At 46.2% G+C, this 17,854-nt stretch overlaps 1 protein-coding gene across 2 annotated transcripts; it reads left to right on the top strand.

Moving 5' to 3' along the window:
* Positions 1-1,342: 1,342 nt before the first annotated feature.
* Positions 1,343-15,078, top strand: LOC110343545 (T-cell-interacting, activating receptor on myeloid cells protein 1). 2 transcript variants are annotated; one of them, XM_040733937.1, is made up of 8 exons: positions 1,343-1,947; positions 3,975-4,010; positions 4,100-4,420; positions 6,028-6,324; positions 8,347-8,637; positions 9,923-10,219; positions 12,802-12,940; positions 14,600-15,078. In XM_040733937.1, exons 1-8 carry the CDS (start codon positions 1,914-1,916, stop codon positions 14,625-14,627), a joined length of 1,443 nt encoding a protein of 480 aa, XP_040589871.1. In that variant the 5' UTR covers positions 1,343-1,913; the 3' UTR covers positions 14,628-15,078. The 2 variants fall into 2 exon arrangements, with proteins under 2 accessions (XP_040589871.1, XP_040589872.1); XM_040733938.1 differs by having other exon boundaries at positions 1,344-1,947; positions 6,055-6,324.
* Positions 15,079-17,854: the final 2,776 nt, after the last annotated feature.

The raw sequence follows: 17,854 nt of genomic DNA, 5'->3' as shown, positions 1-17,854 counted from the left end.
TCCGCTTCACAGAAAAGTCTGCCAGATAATCTAGACTTGTAGGCCAGAATTGGCTGTCCCAACGTTACAGAAGAACTTTGGGTGACTGTCCAGGCAGCCAGATGTCCCTGTCATTAGGTAACATTTGATGCTTCTGGGATCTTTGATGGAGTTGAACACTACATAATTATACCTAAAGTTTTCCTTAGTTATGAAAAAAAGCAAATTAAGTATAAAGCTTTAAACTCACAAAGATAAATAATAGAGTATTTTCTCTAAATTTGCCAAATACAAATAGACTGGATATTGTAAACTGTAATTCTTACTTGATAACTAGTTTTATTGCCTATAATCTTATTATGTTAATGTTAAAATACCTTCCCTTTTTATTTCAACAAAAGGGGTAAATGCTGTAGAATAATCCTTCTGTACAACTGTGTAAAATGTTTTGCTCTGGTTGCTAATAAAAAGTTGGTTGGGTAATATGTAGGAAGCATTTGGAGGCAGAGAGAATGCTGGGAAGAAGGAGGGTGGCATCAGGTGAGGCGCCAGTCATACGTAGAGGAAGCAGGACTTGCAGGAGAGGGGAAAGTCATAACCTGAAGGGCAGCACTTAGATGAATAAAAATGGGTCACCTGAAGATGCAAGAGCAAGTCAGAAGTAAGTCTGAACTAGCAGGTGAGCATTTACAATTAATATTAAGCCTCCCGAGTGGTTATTAGGGAAGTGGCTGCAGAGACACAGAGAAACCCAGCCCACAGCTGAGGCGAAATACTGCTAGCTCAGAGAGGCTGAAAAACAAATAGCTAAGCATTTCTCCTTGCTTGTGTCTCCCCAAAAAGGGGCCCTACTCCTGCTCAGCATCCCCCCAAGAACTCTCGATACCCTTGGTTCCCGACTTCTACTTCCTGTCAGCTACCTGATGACTCAGCTTCCCGACCCCGGGTTAATTTTATTCAGTCAAACAAATGTGACATACCATTGCATCAATAGCGTAGGCGGCAGAAGCAAACGTAACATGCTTTTACAGAGTTAAAATTTTTTTCCGCAGCATTTCCCCGTTTGGTCTAAATGAAAAAGAAGGTGCTTTACCTTAAACACAGTCAGATTTTCTAACAATAAGAACGATTATCAAGTAAGGATTGTATTCACAGTGTCCAGTCCATTTGTGTCTGTCAAATTCAAAGAAAATATTCCGTTATCTATCCTATCTTAGTGAATCCAAAGTTTTATATATAATTTACCTTCTACCATAACTAAGGAAAACTGTGAATGTAACTATGTAGTCCTGAAGTCCATCAAAGAGCCCAGAAGAATGTATTGTTACCTAACAACAGGGACATCTGGCTGCCTGGACAGTCACCCAAAGTTCCTCAGCAATGTTGGGACATCCATCTTCAGCCTACAGCTTAGAATATCTGGAGTACTTTTCAGTGAAGCAGGAAATTGTCCTTCCTTGCCTTGGCAAAATTTGATGGTCTTCTCCCTGTGTCCTGCTGCTCCAGTCCGTACAGCAGTCAAGGCAAGAGCAGTTTCTTGCCCAAGGGGCCTAACCTTGCCACATTGAAAGCAAAGTCCTTAAGGAGTTACTTGGATTCCCAATCAAGGAACAAAAGGGCGGGGTTTAACGGTAATTGCTATTTGGTTCCCATTTTCTCATAAACTCGGTCAGAATGCGCAAGTAAGCGTAGAAGTAAGCAGTCTGAATCCTTTCCTTGCGGTGAGAGGCCCACGTGAGCCAAGCCAGTAGGAAGTGGCATGACTTTGGCGAGATAACACCTCATGATTATCACCATGAAGATGAAGCTGTGTGCTAGCTCAGCAGATGAAAACCTGAAGGAAGCCATTACTGCTGGTCCCAGAAGTAAACTCATGCAGCAGGAGTGCCGAGCTGAAGAGGCATTCTTGGAAAAACCAGTTCCTGTGCGGCATCATGGACTCCAGTTTCTTGCTCTTGCTCTATCTTGGTAAGTCTGAGGGTGGCAGGGCTGTGTGTAGTTGGCAAGTGGGTTGTGGAAGCAGCTGCAGTCCGTGAGGCCAGTGGGGTAGCTAGGGAGGCTGTAGGATACGTGAATAAATTTCATTTTGTGAACACATATCTTATGTGAGGAATGTGCTGGGCGCTTTACACACATTTTCCTGTTCCCTCCAACTCAGTAGGTTCTGAACTTCTCAATAGCTGTCAGACACATGAACATGACATTACACTCTTTCTTTTGCATTTGGTGTGTGTGTGTGTGTGTGTGTTTGTGTGTGTGTGTGTGCACGCATGTGCCTCCAAGCACAAATGGGGCAAGCCAAGGAGAGCATTAAGTATCTTTCCTTGTTCACCCTCTAGTTTTTGAGATTTCTCAGTGAGGCTCAAGCTTCCTCTTTCAGAAGGCTGCCTGGCTAGCAAGCTCCCTAGATCTGCCTGTCTCTGCTCTCCAGTGCTGGAGTTACAAGCATTCACAGCCATGTCCTACTTAAGTGTGTGCTGGAGATTTGAACTCAGGTCCCCTTGCTTTCACAGGAATCATGCTTACCCACTGGGCCAGTAGCTACATCAGTGAAGAAAATGTCTTTCTCTCCCCGTACACCAAGATCCTGCTAAAAGTCTTTAATAGAAACAGCCTAGATATCCAAAGTAAGATGAATAAATAAAGAAAATGAGATACACATTCACAATGGAATTTTATGTAAGCCCCTTTTCATTAGAAAATGAAATCATGATATTTGCAGGAAAATAAATGCAAATGTTAACCATTGCACTAAAAACTAAAATATGCCAGACTCAGAAAGAAAAATAGTGTGTGTGTGTGTGTGTGTGTGTGTACGCATGCGCGTGAGCGCATGTTTTCTAGGGATATAACTCTGGTTACCTAGCAAGTGACTTCACACCTGAGTCATAATGTCAAGCCTGAGTTAATCACTATCATGTGCTTGTACAGTGCCTGCCTGGTACCCACTACTTATAGACACACTTGCTGGGCACTGACTATGCACATCTGGCTCCTTTTCTTCCCTTCTGGGTGAACACATTCAATAAACCAGTGGTTCTCAACCCAGGATTGGTCATGGCTTCAACTTTGCTGGCTCTACCCAAGGGAGCATGCTGGTGACATGTAGAGGGCAAAGGTCAGGACTGTTGCTGGCTGCCCTAGAATGCACAGGCAGACACCACAGTGAAGTCACCTGGCCCAGATGTCAAAACTATTGAGGTTGAGACATCATTGTGTATGTCTTCAAGCGGATCCAGCCCTGTCAACCGGATGACTACAGCTATATATTTATGAGTTGTATATTGCATTCCATTGGTTTTTATCTGAGTTGAGTGCGTGCTAGCACAGACAGACAGACAGACAGACAGACACACACACACACACACACACATACACACACCCCACAGCACATCTGTGGAGGCAGAGGATAACTTTCAGGAAGAGGTTCTCTCCTTCCATCATGTGGGTCAAAGGATTGTACTCAGGTCATCAGACTTGGCAGCAAAGTCCCTTTATTCCGTGAGCCATGTCTCTGGACCCACTGCCGGCTAACAGATGTAAGGATTCCTCTGATAGAATCTTTAGGGTCTTCTAAGTAATACAATAGATGTTGCCTTCAGCCCAGATGTCTTGAGTTCACCCACTGCGAGGCATGTTTCTGCCTTCTTCTGGACTCTGTGGGCACTGCACGCATGAGTTGCAGGCAAGAGAACTGACCAGCAGATGGCCAGAGAGTGAACTCCTGGCATCATAAATCGTGCAGCACGTATTATTTTGTCACAGCATGCCTAGGAAATGGACGTTCAGGCTGATACTGGTGACGAATGTGTTCTCGGGGAAGAGCTGGGCCGTTGGTGAGCAAGACGCGTGCCAGACAGAGTCCAGTGTGGGAGGCAGAGACGTGCCTGGATAAGTGAAGGCAGAGTCTGAGCTAGCAGTGGGTTCTTGAGACCAGGGAGGGCGATGAGGGAGCCGCAGGCAGGCACTGTGTCTCACGGGTCGTTCTCTTGCAGGGCTGTGTGCTGGGCAAACAGACGTCAGTGGGGACGGTAAGTGCCTCTCTATCCATCTTCTTTAGATGGTTCCCAGGTGGCCGGACAACACGCCACATGCAACTCTGAGTTTTGCTCTCTTCCAGGGTCCCTTTTCAAGCCCGTGCTCCACATCTGGCCCAGCTCGGTGGCTCCCACCATGGGCAATGTAACCCTGATGTGTACCACTTTCATGAGAGAGGCAAGGTGTGTTTTTAAAAGGGGAGGTACTGATTTGGATAACAGGACAACACTTGTTTTGACAACATGGGCATCTATATTACATAACGGCATGGGATTGCCGGGTACAGGTGAATACCAACTCACAGAGCTGCAGCTGAGTGATGCTGGATACTACACCTGCGAATGCTCCGAAAATGAGGGCACCGATGTCCTGTCCAGTGACGCAATTCTACTACTGGTCACAGGTGAGCAGAGACTTCCCGAGGATGACATGTGCCAATCTACAAGAGGAAGGAAACCAAGAACCAAGGAGAAAGGGCTATCATCTTCAGAGAAGTTGGGGAGGGGTGTTGGTAGCAACAGGAACGGATACTTTCAGTTACTGCTTTCATTTTTGCATGTGTGTGTTGTGTATGCGTATGAATGCATGTTTGCATGTATGTGGGCACCCATGGTGCGGGTGCGAACACACATATGTGTGCGTTCATATGGAGTGGGAAAGTCATCAATTTGTCTTTCACCTTGGCCACCAAGGCAGGGTATCACAATGGAACCATAGCTCCCACTTACCATGTTTTGGTAGCTAGCTTGCTCTAGGGGATCCCCTGTCTTGACCTTCTGAAGTCGGGGTTAGAGTCAGGCCAATCACACATATGTTCTGTGGATTGTGGGATCCAAACACTGGGCCTCACGCCTGAGTTGTATGAAGATAAGGAGGAATTAAGACTGTAGGAAGAAAGGAGAGATGAGAATTTACATGACCCCAAACAGCTAGTGCAGGCTTCATGTAATGCCAGAGGGGTGTGGTCTCTAGTTCTGACCATGGCATGATCAGGTCAAAGAACAGTCACACAATGACCAGAGTTCAAGAGAACATGGATAAGCCGGGCGTTGGTGGCACACGCCTTTAATCCCAGCACTCAGAGGCAGAGGCAGGCGGATCTCTGTGAGTTCGACACCAGCCTGGTCTACAAGAGTGAGTTCCAGGACCACCTCTAAAGCCACAGAGAAACCCGAGAGAGAGAGAGAGAGAGAGAGAGAGAGAGAGAGAGAGAGAGAGAGAGAGAGAGAGAGAGAGAACATGGATGACATGCTTTATGCTGGGGTTTGGTAGCTAGGGGTAGGGAAGAGGAAGATTGAATCCTTAGGGCAGTCATGTGGTTGCTGGGGGAGTGTGGTGACCCACCAGTAATGTCAGTCCAAAGAGAGACAGGATCACCAGGGCAGGGTGGCTAAGGAGAGTAACCACACCCACAAACTGTGACTTGGCTGTGAGGTCCCGCCTTGGTGAACAAGGGGGAGGAGCAATTCAGGATGAGTCTGAACATCACCCTACAGATCCCACATGCACGCACACATGTGAGGTTAGCCGCTTCCTTAGATAGGGCCGGTTTTCAGCCCCAGGGCCTTTGTACTTCCTACAAGCACCCCGTGTGCGGGAGAGGGGGTCGGCTGCTTTTCTTCTGCAGTCCCCAAATTGCTGACTTCCTGGAACCTTGAGCTCAGCTCAGGGTCTTGGCTTTTTCTCCTTCCTGGGAGAGTTCTTTTGGACAGCAAGTACTCTACTTGCAGAGCCATCTCATCGACCTTAATACCTTAGTTATGTCTGAGAGTTGACGGAAGGAAAGAAATCTCCATTTTCAGCCAGGTTTGATCTTGTTCACACCTTGATCCCAGAGACAGATGGATCTGTGAGTTCAAGGCCAGCCTGGTCTTCACAGTGAGTTCCAGGACAGCCAGGGATACTCATTAAGATCAGATCCAGAATGGGAGAGATCAGGCATCGTGAGAAAAGGGTGAGGAGTGTAGCCCAGGCTTTCCTCACTATGACCACAGGATTCTTGTCTCTCAGGACATTTACCTAAACCTTCCCTCCAAGCTCACCCAGGGAGCAATGTGACAGCAGGAAGGAATGTGACTCTGCGGTGTGAGAAGCCAGATAATATGACTGAGTACAAGATGTTCATGCTACTGAAGGAAGGAGATTCATCCCCTGTACAGATTCTGAGATCAGAAAGGAACAGAGCAGACTTCTCACTCCAAGATATAACAGACAGGGACACAGGAAACTACAGCTGTGTCTACCACCAGATAGGAGCCCCTTTCTGGGCCTCTCATCCCAGTGATCACCTTGAGATCTTGGTGTCAGGTAAGCTTTCAATATTCTCCTTAATAGTATTTGTATAATTACTGTGACCCCAGCTCTGCATGGGATCTGACCCTGTCTCCTGGCCTCTTTGGGCATCTACACTCATGCCCATTCCCATGGACAGGCACACAGTAATATAGAGACATGGACCCTCTCTCTGTCTCTCTCCCTGTCTCTCTCTCTAACATACACACACACACACACACACACACACACACACACACACACACACACACACGCGCGCGCGCGCATGCACACACAAGACACAAACCTTCTCACCCCACCAAGGGTGCCCAGGGCAAACAAACAGTTGTAGTAAACGTTCACATTGGTGAACTTACGTGTTATTATTGGGGTTACTAACCAGAGCATAGATGTGGGCTGCTCACACAGAGTCGGGAGGACTCCGCAGCGTCAGCAGAAAGCCCACTCCAGCATGGCTGATGACTCATGACCACTGCAGCCCTGGAACTCTTTGCATAGCTTGCAAGCTGCTGGAAAACAAAGAATTCTCTTGTCTCTGCTCAGAGTCTCCCTGACCAGTAGTCACTGACCCTTTTTACACGCTGAGGAGGTGCCTGTGAGAGTCTTCCCTCCCCCACCAGCCTTGTCCTCCTTCTGGGGGAATGTTTCAGTTTGGATGAAACTACAGCAATAGCCCAAATGGGCTCTGTTTTGGAAGAAAGTGTTACGAATATGTTCTTCACTGCTGTTGGACTGAATATCACTTAAATGTGTGTTAGGTCCATTCATTTGTGGTGCAGTTGAACTCTGAGTTTTCCTCTTGATGCTTTGTCTGATGAGGTATCTGTAGATAACAGTGGTATATTGAAGTCACCAAGATGCTTGCGTCTGGACTTGTCTGTCTGTCTATGCCCACTAGGATGTGAGGGGGATGTTCTTCTGTATATGTGTTTCTCTTATTGGTTGATGAGTCAATCACTGATTGGCCAAAGGCTAGACAGGAAGTATAGGTGAGGTATGAGACAAGGAGAATGCTGGGGAAACAAGGCGGAGAGAGGCCACCAGGAAGAGACGCCATGTAGAAACCAGGAGGATAGGATGCATCAGGCGTTCTCTGGTAAGATAGCCCATGTAGATTCCTAGTTATGTGTTAGTAATTGAGAGTGAGTTAGCCAGTAAGAAGCCCTATTGGTCAGCAGATTATAAATTAATATGTCCTTGTGTGTTTATTTGGGGCTAATTGGCTGTGGGACCAGGCTGGAAAGAAACTCCAGCAACAAGTATTAGTTTTTTGAAAACAGGTGCATCAGCATTCAAAATATATAGCACATCTGTCTGGTTTTTATAATTTTCTTTTAGTTTTATGTGCATTAGTGCTTTCCTATATGTATGTGAATATGAGGGGGTCAGATCACTGGAACGTGGAGTTACAGATATTTGTAATCTGCCATGTAGGTGTTGGGAATTGAACACAGGTCCTCTGGAGGAACAACCAGTGCTCCTAAACACTGAACCATCTCACCAGTCACAAACATAGAACTTTTATGTAAATTTATGCCTAACTTTTTAATATTTGATATAGGTCCTCTTATTACATGATCACACAGCTTGTTACCAGGGTTTCTTGCTTTTTTTTCTTTTTTGCTTACTTGCTTTTGAGAGAGCATCTTGTTATATAGTTTAGGATTTTTCTATGTAGTCTAGGCTGGCCTTGAACTCACTGGCTTCCTGCATTTGCCTCCTGAGTGCTGGGAATGAAGTTATGAGTCACTATGCCCAACTCAAACGTTAGTACCCTGAATGTGTGAACTCGGGGTCTGAGCTCAGCTGGAACATCTGGGCTGGTCCTCAGGACCAAGAATGGGTGGCTCTCAGTAGGCACTTGTACATCATTCTTGTCTCTTTTGCAGATCTGAATGACGGTCGAGCAAAAAGAGAGATAGATGAATCAACCACACCCGACCCGAGCTTTCAACACACGTGTTCTCTAGTTCCTCCCGGGGTTTCCTGGGAGCAGGTGGTTGTGTCAGATCCAGACTTGTTTTTGTTTCCCTCCAGATTTCCTTCCCAAACCCAGCCTCAGTGCTTGGCCAAACTCAGTGGCCTCAGAGAATAGCAACGTGATACTAAGATGCGTGAGCCCCACACCGGACACACGACTTGTTCTCAGAAAGGGAGATACTGTTTTGGATTCGAGGCTTCCACATCACTTGACAGAGGGGACAGCTGAGTTTCACCTGACTAACCTTCAGCAGAGTCATGCTGGATATTATACTTGCAGATACCATTTGAAGGAGTCCCCGAACAGAATCTCATTTTCCAGTGATGTCCTCTTCCTGTTGGTGACAGGTGAGGAGGGGGCTCCCTCAGAACAAACTACAGTGATTTTCAAACATGGGTGAGCATGGGTCTAAGGGAATGAGGGCAGGACAAAACGGACTTCATCTGGGGCTGGTGAGATGATTCAGTTGACAGAAACTTCAGCTGCCAACCCAAGCATGATCCCAGAGACCCACATTGTGGACCTAGAGACACCCACAAGTTGTTCTCAGACACATTTGTGACATGGCATGTACACCACCCCATAAATAAGGGCAGGAGGTGACAAGTACAAAATTGAATATCTCAGCCTTCCTCAGATCTGAGGACTGAACTAAAATTCTCCCTTCTGGAGATGAAGGAGTGATAATATGAGCAAAGGGGTCAAGACCATTTGGAGATACCCACCGACAAAGCTAACCTGAGCTAGTGGGAGCTCACTGACTCCAGACTGCAGCTGAGAAAACTGCATGGGACTTAACTGGGTCCTCTGAATGTGGGTGACAGTTTTGTGGCTTGGGGGTGTCTGTAAGGCCATTCCAGTGGGACCAGGACTTATCCCTAGTGCTTGAACTGACTTTTCGGGGTGAATTCTCTTTGGAGGGATACCTGGCTCAGCCCAGATGTAGAGGTGAGGGCTTGGTCCTGCCTCAAAGTGTTGTGTGAGTCTTTGTTGGCTCCCCGTGGGAAGCCTTATGCTCTCTGAGGAGAGGATGGGGGGTTGGATGGGGGAAGGCGAAGAGAGCAAGGGGCGGGGATCGAGTAGGGTTGGTATGAAAAATGAGAATAGATTGTTTTAAAATAAAAAAGTCATGCCAAAAAAATCTCTCTTCTGCAACAGTCCCACAAGAGAATACCCTATCAACAGTAAGTCAAGGGAGGGAAAGGGCTTACAGGACCCTACTCTCTACGAGTGAAGTATCGGCTATACGTGGACTCTAGGAGAAAAGTATCACCGTCTTTCATTTTGTACCCTCTGCTGATCCTACTCGACACTAAGAGAGCTCCAAACAAATGGTCACACAAATGGCCCTGGTTAGCCCCAGTGGGTCCCCAGACAAAATGAATAGAAATAAGACCACAGAGATACGTGGAGATGAGGAAGATGTTAGGGAGGTGGGGTGAAAATGGTCAGTATATACTGTGTACATGTGCAAAATTATCTGCAAAGAAATTTAATAAATGAAAACATGTCTGTTGAGAGTCAGCATAGACTGTGGGAAAGTTTCAGTATCTTCAGGACCCTTGCAGGACAGGAAGGATGGATACAGGACTCCAGGATTGACCCCTCCCCTTGGATCTCGTTTCTCTACAGGACACTTGTCTCAGCCTTCCCTCCAAGTCCAGCACTGGGGTCACGTGTCCGCAGGAGGGAAGGTGATCCTGCAGTGTCAGAGGCCACACAACTCAACACAGTACAAGATGTTCGCTCTGCTGAAGGAGGGGACTTCGTCCCCCGTACAGCTTCTGAAGTCAGAAAGTGACAAGGTAGAATTCACCCTTCAGGATGTGACCGTCCAGGATGCAGGAAGGTACAGCTGTGTCTACCTCCAGGCAGAAGCCCCTTTCAGGGCCTCCCATCCAAGTGATCATCTTGATGTCTCAGTGGCAAGTAAGAACGTTATGAGTGTAGGATGTTTTTTTTTGCAGATAAGACATAGTTGATTGCATAGTTCTATTGCTTTATTACTTGTCCTTTTTCTCTCCTCCTTTAAAAAAGACCTATTGTATTTTTGAAAGTTCTCTCTCTCTCCCTTCTCTCTCTCTCTCTCTCTCTCTCTCTCTCTCTCTCTCTCTCTCTCTCTCTCTCTCTGTGTGTGTGTTAGCATATGCACACCAGTGACATGCACATGTGGGCCAGAAGAGGGCGTTGTTTCTCCTGGATCTGAAGTCACAGGTGTTTGTGAATTACCTGAGTGGTTACTGGGAGCTGAAATCAGATCTTTTCCCATGCCTATATATTCAAATGTTTTCTTCTAATATTTTCAATTTCTGTTTTTGCTTCATGGTCTTTGATTCATTTGGTGTTGATTTTTTTTACGGGGTGAGCAGTAGTTTCATTTTGTGTGCGGGAGTCCAAGTTTCCAGTGTTTGTCAAAGAAGCCATCGTTTCTTCAATGTGAACTTTTGGCAGCTTTGTTGAAAAGTGTCTGTAGCTGTGTGAGTTTCTGTCTGGGGTTTCTGTTGTGCTCCGTTGATCTGTGTGTCCGTTTTGTGCTACAATCATAGTACAATAGCCCTTCCTGAGTGCAGCTGAGACTCACAGTGGTCCAGCAACTCGGATGCCAGGGGAAGTTCTGCTATGCTCAAAGACCACATGTCATTTTGTGGTCTGGAGGAGATGCTGGCCTGCCCCGGATTTCTGCGTCTATTGTGCTCCTTTGGCCTATGTTTTGCTCATAAGAGTAACCCTTAAAGTATCAAAAAATAGGAGGAAAAGGAAGTAAAGTGACATTATAAAAAGGAGACAAAGAAGCCAGATGTTGGTAGCACACACCTTTGTTCCCATCCTCAGGACTCAGAGGCAGGGAGATTACTGAGTTCAAGACCTGCCTGGTGTACAGAGCAAGATCCAGGATGGCCAAGGCTACACAGAGAGACCCTGTCTTGAAAATGCAAAACAGGAGAGAGATAATTGTTGGGGAAGTCTTTTGTCAATAAAGCACTGTTGAGCCAATAGGAATCTAGATAGGTGGGACTAGGAGTCCAGGAGGATTCTGGGAAAGAGAAACACGAGGAGATTCGAGATGTAACCGCCATGGGGTAGGAAGCCCGGAACTATTCTCCGGTAAGAGACATACTTAGATTAACAATTATGGGGTAATTACTTAAAGCAGAGCTAGCCAGTAAGAGACATGCAAGGCCAACAGCTTCATAATTAATACAGCATCTTGTGTGTTATTAGGGGACTACAACATGGCAGAGCCCAGGCGATAAACCAAAGAGGCTAGCAAAGAAAAAGCTTCTCTTTACAGATAATTATAAAATAAACAATGGAGAAGAGCTAAGGCAGTGTGGTTTGAATGGGAATGGCCCCCATGAGCTCATTCTGTGGAGTGCTTGCTCTTCAACTGGTTGAACTGCTTGGGAAGGATCGGAAGGTGTGAGTTTGTTGGAGAATATGTGTCACTGGACGTGGACTTTGAGGCCCATGCCATTCCCAGTCAGTGCCTCGTGCTTGTGGGTTGAGATGCGAGCTCACAGCTACCGTTCCAGCACCATGACTGCCTATGGTCATGCTCCCCACCACGATGGCCATGAACTCTAACCCTGACATACACTGAGCACCGAACTGATGCTCTGTTGTATGAGTTGCCTTGGTCATGGTTTCTTACCATAACAATTGAAACCCTAAACAAGACAGGCAGAATCCTGGTTACCCTTGGTTGTCAACTTGACCCAGCTTAGAGTTTATCAGAAATAAGAGGTCTCAGTTGCAGAAATGCCTAGGTCAGATTGGGGTGTGAGATATTGGCCTGATTATTAATTGATGTACGAGGCCCTAGTTCACTTTGAGTGTCATCACTGGTAGGCAGGTGGTCCTGAGCTGTGTAAAAAGCAGTTAAGCAAGAGGGAGAATAAACTTGGATGCAGGGTTTCTTTTCTCTTTTTAAAGATTTAATTATTTCATGCATATGAGTGTTTTATTCAGATACATGTCTGTATGCCACATTCTTTCTAGGTGCCCAAGGGCGAGAGAAGAGGGTGTTAGAGCCCTTGAAACTTTAGTTATGGGTGGTTATGAATTAAATATGGTTTTGGGAGTAGCCCTGGCCATCTGAAAGAGCAGCCAATGAATATTCTTAACCACTGAGCCATCTCTCCAGCCCTTCTCTGTGGTTTCTACTTCCAACATCTGCTCTGACATCCCTTCACAATGGATTGCAAGCTCTGTGATGAGATAAACCCTTTTTTCCCTAAAGCTGCTTTTGATCAGAATGTTTTTTTATCATTTCATAGAAAACAAAGTAGAATGCACAAAATGTGTACCCAGAAAATAAGGTTTTTTAAAAAAAGACTCCATTCATTCGAAAGCTCATAAAACCATACGTTTTGTGTTCTGGGGTTAACAAAGAATAGACAGCTGCCCACCTGCCTATGTTAGAGTGGATAGAAGACAATTAGATCTAGTTGACTCTTCTGGTGATAAAGGATGCTCCTTACAAACAGTGTTAATCATTTTCTGTCTTTCAGTTACCCCAAGGGCCTTAGCAGAATGTTACACCAAGATTAATCTCATCAGGCTGGGAATGTCCGCCATGTTTGTGATGTTGATGGCAGTCTTCCTGGCTGAAGCCTGGTACAGCCAGAGGGTGTCACCCAGCAGACCCAGGTAAAATAACAGAGATTTTCCCTATTTTATGACTGTTGGGTGGTTATGAGGAGTTATTGACCACCAGATTAATGGAGCTATAACTGAGAAATAAAACTGGCCAGGCAGAAGCAAATGGATCTGTATGAGTTGGGGTCAGCTGGGCATACACAGTGAATTCCAGACCAGTCAAGGTTACATTGTGAGACCCTGCCATCAAAATCCAAAAAACAGCAAAAAGAAATAAAATAACAAAAACAATAAAAAAGGAAAGAACAAACCATGTTCTGAAATAATTAGGGCTTGAGCTCACAAACTCCTGACTGACAGCTGGGGAACCTGCATAAGACTGAACCAGGCCCCCTGAATGTGGGTGTCAGTTGGGGGGCTTGGGCAGTCTATGGGGCCTCTGGCAGTAGAACTAGTATTTATCCCTAGTTAATGAACTGGCTTTTTGGAACCAATTCCCTATGGAGGGACACCTTGCTCAAGGGGGGCGAGGTTCAGTTCTGCCCCAAATCATGCGACAGACTTTGATGATTCCCAATGGGAGGCCTCACCCTCTCTGAGGAGTGGATGGGGGTGTAGGGTGAGGAGAGGGTGGGGGGAGTGGAAGGAAGACAGGGAGAGGGAAATGGGATTGGCATGTAAAATAAGATTGTTTTTAATCTAAATAAAAAGTGAAAAAAATAAAGGTTCATTAATTATACATTAATCAACATGGGAGAAATTAAGTATTCAGTTACATAGTAAGTAGCTACACTGATATTTAAATGGTTACCACAGAACAGCTCATGAACTCCTTGTGAAAATTTTACTTGTTTTAGAAAGTTTCAGTCATCATTTACAGTCACCACACTGTATTTTTGATCGTTATGGGAAGTTACCTAAACATCAGACTGTACTGTGAAGACTGCTCATGGTATCCACCTAGGGATAGATGTCCTTTCGTGGGGAATAGATTTTTCTTTTACCATGTTGCATCATTCTGTTTGTTTAGGTATAGCTACGTTTAATCCAGATCATTATGCCGTACGACGCCCTTTTCCAGTTAAATGGCAGGCGAGGCCTCAAGCTGGTGAAACACAGCATTTCTCGTGGCGCTGGAGAGACGCCTGGGTAGTTAAGGATGCTCGTGGAGAGGAGCGGAGTTTGGCTCCCAGCGTCCACAAAGGGAGACTCACCTCCACCCGTATCTCCAGCCCCAGGGGATCTAATGCTCTCTTTTGGCCTCTGCAGCCCCCGCTAACATGTGCCCACCTACTCCCCCCCACACACAATTAAAAAAAAGTACAGCCTGACTTTTTAAAAGCCCTGTCTACCTACTGTAGCTTTCAAATATCTCAACTCGGAAAGGATGGGAAGTTGGGATGGGGACACCCAGGGTAGAGCCCATGTTTGGAAACCCTACAAAGTCGATCTTTTTCGAGCAGTTGGCATGACTTAGTGGGTAAAGGCACTCGTTGCCAAACCGGAAACTTGTGTTTGATACCCAGAATCCACGTGGTACAAGGAGAGAACCACTCCCACAAGTTAGCCCCTGACCTTCACATATAAGCTGGCCACACACGTGCAAGTGCGCGCGCACACACACACACACACACACACACACACTAAATCAAATATAACCAAAGAATGAGTATTTCTCAACTAAATTTAGGTCTAATCTTTCCACCACAGGCCCCGAAGCACCCTAGGGACACTATGAAACCTTGGCCAACCTGGACAAGCATCTCCTTAGCTTTCTCTGAAGCTATGAAGCCTGCACTGCCAACTCTCTGAGAGCTATCCAGGGATGGATGGCAGCTGCGTCCCTTCATTCCTTCCACGGCACAGAGGACAGAACTGGGCACAGATGCTCATGGGATGCTACACTGATTTACAGTTACTACACTGAAACTGCGGTTGTATTTCTCCCTATGGACAGATCAAGCATCCTGGACCATAAACCAAAGCCATGTACTGTGGATCTGTTTCTGTGTATGCGATTATCCTAGTACATGATCTATATGGCTTGATCATTTCTTTTGAATGTATTTTGTGTACCTTCTCAGGCATCCTTGTTTCGATATATGTTACATGCAAATTATATATATGTACCTTCAAGCAGTACATACTACATGCATGTAACATGCAATGAATTTTAATGCTTCCAATAAGGTATTGGGTTGATGCTTTGTTTACTTTGTATGTGTGCATGTGTGTGTGCACGCGTGTGCATGTGCATGTGTGTGTATGTGTGTGTGTGTGTGTTAGGCCAGAATCATCTGTCTTTCCATTATTACTCTCTGTAAAGGGAAACCCTTCCTGCCAGCCTGGTTCCAGAGCCGCATCAGTCCCAAATGAACACACAGGAGGCTATATTAATTATGAAGCTGTTGGCCTTGCTTGTTTCTTACTGGCTAGCTCTGACTTAAGTAATTACCCCATAATTGTTAATCTAAGTATTTCTCTTACCGGAGAGGTTTTTGGGCTTCCTATCCCATGGCGTTACATCTTGACTTCCTGTGTTTCTCCTCCTCGACTCCTAGTCCCACCTATCTTTGTTTCCTATTGGCCAACAGTGCTTTATTGACATATACACAGGACTTCCCCAACAACTATCCATCATGTTTTTTTTCAGGTTAATAATTTTTTTTTTTTTGGTTTTTACGAGCAGGGTTTCTCTGTATTGTTTTGGAGGCTGTTGGACCAGCCCGGCCTCGAACTTACAGAGATCTGCCTGCCTCTGCCTCCCGAGTGCTGGGATTAAAGGCGTGCGCCACCACTGCCCGGCCAGATTAATAATTTTTATAAATTTTATTTAAATTAGAAACAATATTACTTTGCATATCATTTCCCTTTCCCTCCCATCCTCCCATGCCCCCCACCAATCCTCCATCCACTCCCCAGGGAGGGTGAGGCCTTCCATGAGGGATCATCAAATTCTATCAAGTCATTTGGGGCTGGGCCTAGGCCCTCCCCTGTGTATCTAGGCTGAGAGAGGATCTGTCCATAGAAAATGGCCTCTCAAAGTTGGTGCACTAGGGATAAATACTGATTCGACTACCAGAGGCCCCATAGACTGCCCAGGCCTCCTAACTGACACCCACGTTCAGGGAGCCTGGTTCTGTCCTATGCTGGTTTCTGAGATTTAAGTCTGGGGTCTGTGACCTCTCCCTTGCTCAGGTCAGTTGTTTCTGTGGGTTTCCACAGCATGGTCTTGACCCCTTTGCTCACCCCTCTTCCCTCTCTGCAACTGGACTCCAGGAGTTTGGCTCAGTGCTTAGCTATGAATCTCTGCCTCTGCTTCTATCAGCTACCGGATGAAGACTCTATGGCGGCATTTAAGGTAGTCAGCAATCTCATTATAGGGGAAGTGCATTTAAGGCAGCCTCTCCACGATTGCTTAGATTCTTAGTTGGGGTCATCCTTGTGGATCCCTGCACATTTCCCTAGTGCCAGGTTTCCCTTTAAACTATAATGGCTCCTTTGATTAGGGTGTCTCTTTTCTTGCTGTCCTCTGCTCATCCCGGACTCAACCTTCCTGCTCCCCCCTGCTCTCATCCCCCTCCTCTTCTCCCCTTCTATTTCTCCTACCTCCCTCCCCCTCCCCCATGCTCCCAATTTGTTCAGCAGCTCTTGTCCCTTCTCTGGGAGACCATGTGTGTCTCTCCTAGGGTCCTCCTTGTTTCCTAACTTCTCTGGAGATATAGCTGTATTCTATGAGAGAATGATAGATAGATAGATAGATAGATAGATAGATAGATAGATAGATAGATAAGAACCCAGGTCCTCATGCTTGTTCAGCGAGCACTTCACGGGCTCTGTCATCTCCCTAGTAACCCTTTTTTAGTCATTTTTTAAAATTTATTTTTAAGTTTAAATTTAGATTAGAAACAAGGTTGCTTCACAAGTCAGTTCCAGGTCCCTCTCCCTTTCCCTCCCCTCCTCCCATGCCCTCCCCCACCCCCCCTATTATCCCCTCATTTCCCCAGGGAGGGTGAGGCCGTCCATGGGGGTGTCCATAGTCTGTCATTTCATACAGGGCAGGGCCTAGACCCTCCCCCAAGAGTTCAGGGTGAGAGTGCATCTCACATTGTTGGATGGGAGTCCAAAGTCCATGTGTATACTCGGGATGAGTACTGATCTACTGCCCAAGGCTCAGTAGATTACCTAGGCCTCCTCACTGACACCCACATTCAGGGGGTCTTGATCAGTCCCATGCTGGATTCCCAGTTTTTAGTCATTTTATTTACCTTTTTTTTAATGGAGGTGTAATACCATGAAGATTGCCTTCTTTATGCTGTCTTTTCCTTCTTTTTGGAGATTTATTCATTTACCTTTTTACCTTTTATTTAATCTTTGTGGCCTTCACATTCATGTATCTCAATCCCGTTCATCTCCCCATCCTTTTATATATGCCCTCTGTCCTTGCAACCCATCCCCTACGATGAAATAAACAAAGCTTAGAGAGAGACACAGAGACAGAGACAGAAGAAAGATCTCATCTTGGAAGCCGCAGTGGGACACAGTGAATCACACGGTATACCTTCTACTGTCCACATAGCTCGTCTTGCAAGTGTTCATTGGAAAGTCACCGGTCTGGTTTGAAGCCTACGGTTTCTGCTACGCTATTGATACAGGACCCTCACTGGGACGCCTCTTGGATATCCTGTTGCTGCCTTGTGTCACGGAGATCCTGCAGCTTTGGATCTGTAGGACTGGCCCCTTCATGTCCTCCAGCAAGCGTAGAGGGTGGATGTTGAGGTGGACCAGCTCATTTCCCTGTTTCTTGGGCTAGGTGGTTGCAGCGGTGGTCACCCCACCAGCTATCCCCCATCCTCACCACCAGGGCGAGCCCTCCAGCTTTGCCCCAACTGGTTCACACTGTACAGCATGGAGCAAGGGGCGGGACAGGTTCTCCTGCCTTCACACCTTCAGGGACAGCTCTCC

The sequence above is a fragment of the Mesocricetus auratus genome, unplaced genomic scaffold, assembly GCF_017639785.1.
Source record: "Mesocricetus auratus isolate SY011 unplaced genomic scaffold, BCM_Maur_2.0 Super-Scaffold_100037, whole genome shotgun sequence".
NCBI lineage: Eukaryota > Metazoa > Chordata > Mammalia > Rodentia > Cricetidae > Mesocricetus > Mesocricetus auratus.
This window is presented reverse-complemented; position numbering and strand designations above follow the sequence as displayed.

What these genes read in the sequence shown, in the direction of transcription:
- LOC110343545 (XM_040733937.1), top strand. Translation starts at nt 1,914, where the DNA reads ATGGACTCCAGTTTCTTGCTCTTGCTCTATCTTG. An exon ending in CTTGCTCTTGCTCTATCTTG is followed by an intron (nt 1,948 to 3,974) that starts GTAAGTCTGAGG and finishes GTTCTCTTGCAG; the next exon opens with GGCTGTGTGCTGGGCAAACA. An exon ending in TCTTGATGTCTCAGTGGCAA is followed by an intron (nt 10,220 to 12,801) that starts GTAAGAACGTTA and finishes TCTGTCTTTCAG; the next exon opens with TTACCCCAAGGGCCTTAGCA.